General features: G+C 41.1%; 1 protein-coding gene across 11 annotated transcripts in view; it reads right to left on the reverse strand.

Moving 5' to 3' along the window:
* The window catches only part of tjp1a (tight junction protein 1a), a 101774-nt gene extending 95156 nt beyond the window's left edge, over positions 1-6618 (reverse strand). For 7 of the 11 annotated variants that reach the window (XM_022194765.2, XM_051960912.1, XM_022194761.2 and 4 more), the window contains exon 1: positions 5993-6617. In XM_022194765.2, coding sequence (XP_022050457.2) covers positions 5993-6084 — 92 coding nt within the window. In that variant the 5' untranslated portion in view covers positions 6085-6617. Of the gene's footprint in view, positions 1-5992 lie in introns of all 11 variants that reach the window. The other 4 variants (XM_022194757.2, XM_022194755.2, XM_022194756.2 and 1 more) reach the window with 1 other exon arrangement.
* Between the last annotated feature and the right edge of the window lie 307 nt (positions 6619-6925).

Genomic DNA, 6925 nt, shown 5'->3' on the forward strand with positions numbered 1-6925 from the left:
AGTGGGGTCTGTGAATTTGGAAATGACTTATTTAGCCAGTTAGTATGTTTAGATAGTCAGCATGGGCTGGATTTACTGTCCCTCTAGGCTATCTAATCTCCCCCGTCTCATCTCTCTCTCCCTTTCACCTGGTCCCTGTGCACAAACACAAATGCGTGCAGGATGCAGTGGAATAGTATAATGTGGATCGGTCCGAGCCACTTTGTTTCCCATTTAAAGAGCCTGGGCTGTGCATAAACACCGAGGTGCTTTTCAGCATGCATACAGAAATATGGAGATATTCCCTGAATTTGACAATAAGCAAATTTGATTAAAATTGCTGACTCTACCTTTGAACATTCAACGGCCATTCAACTAAGCAAAGTATTAAGGAAAAGGTTTGTTTTTGTTCTGCATTCAAACTAGACCTGAAAAGTTACCACTAAAGGTCCTAACCCACAGGCAAATAAACACACTCACACTGGCACAGACACCCAAAAATCTACTCTCGCACACACACATACGCACACTAGCAAACACACACCCACAGGATGCTAGGAGAGTGGGAGGGGGTAAGGGGGTGAGCCACGAGTCAATAAACCCTGTGTAATCTGTTCCCTTTAGTGGCATAAACCATCTGAGAGGAGATTACAACCGTTCTGCCAAAGTAAGAACATGCGAGTTCCTAATGGACAGAAACACTGAAACAAACACACGTGTGCACCTTCACACATACTCTGTGAAAGCTGTGGAGACTGGAGAGGAGTGTGTACCAAGATTGAAGTCATGACTCGTGTGTTTTTCTAAGATCAGACTTCATGACTAATACAAAAAGGCTTATTTTACTTGAGGGAGAGAGATGCTGAGAGTAAACGAGGGGAAAAAAAGGCAGTATTTCTGCATGTTTTTCAGAAAAGTACTGATTATCATGACAGGCCCACCTTGGACTTGGGCTCCTGCTGAGGTAACTAATGCAAGGCGTTGTCAGTTTGTGTGCGATTACGCATCATGGACTCCATGAGAGGAACTGGAAGCATGGAGGGGGTACGACAGAAGTTGTTGAGTGTGTGTGTGTGTGTTCTTCTGAAGAGCTGGGAGGGAGGACGTGTGGACGGCAAATCAGAGGGCAGTGGGGCCGCTGCATGTGTGTGCACGTGTGTATGTGTGTGTATGTTGGGGGGAAGGAGGGACGCTGACTTTATGCATCATTAAGCAGTTGGACTGAGAACACCAGGCGGAGCTGTCACTGTAGAGAGGAGCAGAAGACATCTGGCACACAATACAGAACGATACACCCACGTGCTAGGAAGAGCCACGACCAGTTTAAGCACACGTCATCGGTCTAATTATTATTTATGGTTGATCTCAAACTAATTACAGTTCAGTGGCTTTCACAAACCGCTTTGTGTTTTTGTATAATAACAATACGTTTCTCCTATTTTATGCTGTGAAGGCAGATGTAGATTGTAAGGCCTTTGGGGTGTTACTTAGTGATGCTGTGATCTTTATTCAGTCCATTTATCTGTCTATAAGAACACAATACTCAGATTACTACAGCTAAACACCTTAACCAAGTAATCTGACATTAAGGATGCAATCTAATCAAGCATTAAACCATTAACAATGCCATGTTAATCTAGCAGTATATCTGAAAGAAAACAGGCCTGCAGTCAGAACTTAGTGTCATTTTGTTGTTATTCAGCCTGCATCCAAATACACCCTCACCTCCAACTGGCCAACAGATTCTTAGAATTTTTAGATGTGGCCTTTGAGTGCATGTTTTCAGGTTCAGTTCTTTTATTATGTCTGCCTTTGGCAAGATAGGACATTATGACAGAGAGGAATAAATTCCAGGTGACTTGGTATGAAAGCCACCTTTTGAATGAGCTCTCTAACTACACAGTGATCTGCACGCACACACAAGACGTTAAACGTTGGTGTTATTTCCTACATAGTTTGAATAAATTATTGCCTCGGGAACATTACATGGTAAATGGTGAACATATTCACTAATAATCACTAAGCCTGCATGAAAATGTAGCACTTAAAATGTATTCAAAATGATGAAGAGTTAATTATTTCATGAATGTTTATTGCATTGTCAGTGCAATGAACTGTTCTCTAAAGATGATGGATGGATGGAAGAAGATTTTAATCACCGGGGTGTTTTGGAAGATCGTAAAACCATCTGGCGCACAAGCGCCGCCTCATCCATACTCCTCATCTGCTGGCAGGAAAAAAGTAATTTCTCCATTCTGTCTCCTTGTTTCCTCTAAAGAACAACTACATCAGCTCCCATTACCTGAGAGCAAGTCAGTCAGTTCTTAATCATCTTGCTCCTCCAGGAGGAGGATTTTTTCTGCCTTATGTCCTTCACCCACAACTTGAAAGATCAACCGTGTGACATGAATGGAAGGTACACACAGTGCAGACAGTGTACTGGTGTTTTCACTTCATTCAATTTAACTGCTTTAAGTTCAAGCCACATTTGATTTCAAACTTTTGTGTCTATGTACTGCTGTATAGACACAGTCTGCATATGAGAGGATTCAACAATCCCCATTTTGTCAATCATGTCATGAAGGCGTAACCTGCTCAGCCTGGTTTCTTTTGGTGTTTTCACCCTATGAGTCACAAAGCTCAAAGAGTTAACTGAGGTAGAAAAGAACTACATGTCTAGCAACAGTGAACTGCAACTAAAAACTAAACTACTTCTACACTGTAAATAATGTACGTTATTTACCTTGTTTTGACTTTAAATTTTCAACTAGTTTTCATTATTCTTCAGATTTGTTCTGCTTTATTACATTTCTGAAAATGATGCATTGAATGACATCCATTGAATTCCCTTAAATCAATCAAAACTTCAATAAACTGTAAATTATATCCACTCAAAACATCTATAAAACATCATATTTCCACAGATAATGTGTTTTTCTTTTTTACTACATAATTTACCTAAATGAAATATGTCCAAATTATCAGTATTTTACTGAAGAAAATATATAGTTAGAGAAAATTAACATAAACAATAACATAATAATAACTATTTTTTATGTTATTACCAGCATAATTACATTGAAAAATTGCTAAAATACATGCATATACACTACTGTCCAAAAGTTTGGGGTCACCCAAGTAATTTCATGTTTTCCATGAAAACATGTTTTCCCACTTTTATTCATGTGCTAACATAACTGCACAAGGGTTTCCTGATCCTCAATTAGCCTTTCAACACCATTAGCCAACATAATGTAGTATTACAACACAGTAGTGATGGTTGCTGGAAACGTTCCTCTGTACCCCTGTGGAGATATTCCATTAAAACTCAGCCGTTTACAGCTAGAATAGTCATTTAACACATCAACAGTGTCTATACTGTATTTCAGATTAATTTAATGGTATCTTCATTGAAAAAAAATTCTTTCAAAAATATGCACATTTCTAAGTGACCCCAAACTTTTGAATGACGGTGGAAATAAAAAAAGCCATTTTCATCAGGTGGTTATAAAAAATGGGTTGATAGATGAGTGAACAAACAGATGACACTGCTACTTTCTAAGCCAAGTTCCCTAAACATTAGCTCAACAGTTGCCACACATCTGGATTTGTACTTAGCTATCAAACAACTCATGTAAACCTCAGTTATCAGTTAAATGGACCAAACTGAGATCTTGCAAATGCCCGACCCTACTCAGCAATACCTCAGCCTTCTCAGTAAGTGACTTAGTTGTGTGCATGCGAGCCTACGGACTCTGTGAACTGACTTCACTCTGAATAAAGACAGAAATGGCATGCAAGTGACTGCATGGGGTGACTCCATGAAACGCACACTGCAGATACACGCTGGCTCAGCTTCAGTCCGTTAAAGTGGCTGTCGGAGACGATACAGTAATCCTGTTTTAATGGCCGTGTCCCTTCCCCCACCATGATGTGATGGCCCCAGACGTACCACCGCGCCTCTCTTAAGGGAGAAGTGTCAAAACCAAATCACCACAACGTCCTTTGCAACACAGTTGACAGCAGTCACACGAGCTAAGAGGAGCAAACCTATCCTGTTCCCTTGTGAGATAATTTCTGATTCAGTCAAAGTTCTGAAGCTATTTGTTCCTATATATAGCATGTAGTGCCTTGAAATCAGCTTGGACAACCAATAAAGGACTGCTTGTCTTCTGACTTTAAAGTAATGTAAATCTGAAAGGATTGTGCCTCATGCTAAATTTTATCTATGTGGATTACAGGAGAAGGACTGAATGTGCTCATTGTAATAAGATCCTATAATTAGCCCGAACACTACTCTGCTGAGTCATGTTTTTTGATTTTTCTTTTCTTATTAATGAGACTCCGAATATCAATTAGCAAAAGGAACAGGCTTAACAGTTTACCTCGATATGACCTGTGGTTTGGTGTAACTATAGCTGGCGGCATCCTGCTAAACAGCCTCTGTCATGCTGTCAAAAGTCAAATCAGGTGAATATGTGCAGCTCATTCCCTGATAACAACCACCTGATTCACAAAATGGAGCTACAAAGCAATTTGTCGATTAATCGGTTAGTCTAGTGACATGCTATTAACTAAATGAATTAATCTTTTAAGTGATTCCCGATGATATTTTATCAAAGATTTATTTATTTTTGTATCTAATTTAAATATTCATCACTTTCTTTATGTTTTGTTTGGGCTGTAACTCAAAACGGCTCAATAAATCGACACGTTTGTTTGATGTACAAAAGGTCAACAACCCATCACAAGTTTCTCAAACTCAACGCAATGTTTTCAAATGTCTTGTTTTGTCTGGTAAACAATGCAGAATCCCACAAATATTCAGTTTTCTATAAAACAGGACAACAAAAAAAGCAGAGAAGTCTTTTACTGTGAAAGCCACAATAAAAGAAATACAACATTCATGCCGAGAAAGGGACTTAAATAACTGACTGACTAAGAAAACATCACAATGTCCTGTACTAATATTGCTGCCAAGTGAATATGTCAAGATTTTAGTCAACAAAGCAAGCGTACTGAAGAAACCGCCTTTGATTTTGGCAACTTGTGACAGCACATCTTAAAATATTTTGAGGTCATTATATGTTTAGGATACTATCAACGGAAGAGAGATGACAGGAAGTGAGGACAGAGAAACACAGACTAGGATTTTGGCCGAACTCCAGCTGTTTCCAAAAACTAAAAAGTGACATGAAGGTAGCAGCTTGAAAACCAGGAACATCTGTAAGTTTAGTGCGTGCATGAGGACACAAGAAGAACCATAAGGGACTAGGTGGAGACATTCAAATGAAAACACAGGCAGCCAATGAGGGGAAACCACTTCTCCTACACATTGTGATCTGAATGCAGGTGGCAAGAAGCTGCTGAATAAGTGATGAGTGGAGAAATCAGCCGACATTTTTTTTCTACACTAGAAATAGATGTGAAAGAAGGGACATAGAGAGGTGGTAAAAAAAAATGTAATTGCACTTAAAAGAGGAGGAAGGAAGGTATGGCAGGTGCGACAGCTGAAATGATTTCAAAGCTGGACTGAGCGCTCAGCATTGTCCCGTACTGTTGTTGTGAATACACCTGCTCTGTATTTGTCCGCTTCGCTCCGACCGCTGCATGTGAAACTCAAGCCACGGCAGCGCATCATAACAAACAGCAAAGCGAGAGGAAAAAAGAAACACAGAGAGAGAGAGGGAGGACAGCGAAACAGAGCGCAAACACACACATATAAAGAGAGCTACTGAGCGGCTTGGCTAACATGTCATGGATACAGTTGGAGGCAAGGAGGAAAAAAGAAAAAGAGAGAGAAATAGAGGCAGCTTCTACCGCCAACAGCTGCTCAGCTTTAACTTCATGCGGGTGAAAATAATAAATAAATGGCGGGGGGAAGCTTTTCATGACAACAAAGCTAAGAGGCTAATTTTTAAAAGCTGCTTCCTCCACATGAAAACACCTTTTCCCCCACACACACACACCTCCTTCCTCCTCTTCCTCCTTCCTCTTCCTCCTCCGTACTCACCACAGCTGTCTCTTAGCGGGGAGGCAGTCTTTGTTGGAGGCTGTCACTCCCATGGCCATCTGCATCACCGTTATATATTTCTGGTACTTCATGTTGTCCTCCTTGACTACTACTGTTGCTATAACTACTACTACTACCACCACAACAGCCGCTGCTGCTACTTCTTCTTCTTCCTCTTCTACTACTTCTAGGAATCCGCGCGCCACAAAAGCGGCACAGGTGAGCGTGCATTCAAATGTCTGCTATTGTCCCCTGGCATCCGCGGCATCTTCCGTGTCAAAAACGCCATTTCCACGTCGGGAGGACCGCTGACGGGGAAAACGTTCCCCGAGGAGCTCACAGAAAGGTACCACGCCGCCGCGACCCATGTCTGCGCTGACTCTCTAATCTCATTAGAGCTCAGAATAGATTGCCTAATCCATTCAGTTTTTAGTCAGGACCGGGTCATTATTGTTGTGGTTCGCTCCTCGCAGCGGCCACTTTTTTTCTTTTCTCCTTTCTCTTTTTGTTGTCTTTATGTGTTTTGTCTGTGGAAAGAGTCAAAAAAACAGTCAGAGATAGGATGCAGCAGCGACGGCACCCAAACGTCTGCGAGCTGGATGGAGAGTGCGCGTGTGTTCAACGAGAGAGAGGGAGGAAGGGTGAGGAGGAGGGAGGAGGAAGCGATGTAATAGAAAGGGGGGAAGCCTAACTGATGCTCTGAGTGAAATCTCACAATGGTGAAAACTGGAGATGGAAGAAAAGGGCGTGTTTGTATTTATATATGGGATATTTTTGGAGTGTTGATGTTTTCTATAATCACTGAAGCAGGATACAGATGATGTGATGAAAGTGGAGATCAGGAAGAGCAAAGCAGCGGCATTCTGATCAGTCAAGGATGAAGAAAAAACAGAAATATTAAGGTGTAGAAACCAGCCATAACATTAAAACCGC

This window comes from Acanthochromis polyacanthus, chromosome 2 (assembly GCF_021347895.1).
Source record: "Acanthochromis polyacanthus isolate Apoly-LR-REF ecotype Palm Island chromosome 2, KAUST_Apoly_ChrSc, whole genome shotgun sequence".
NCBI lineage: Eukaryota > Metazoa > Chordata > Actinopteri > Pomacentridae > Acanthochromis > Acanthochromis polyacanthus.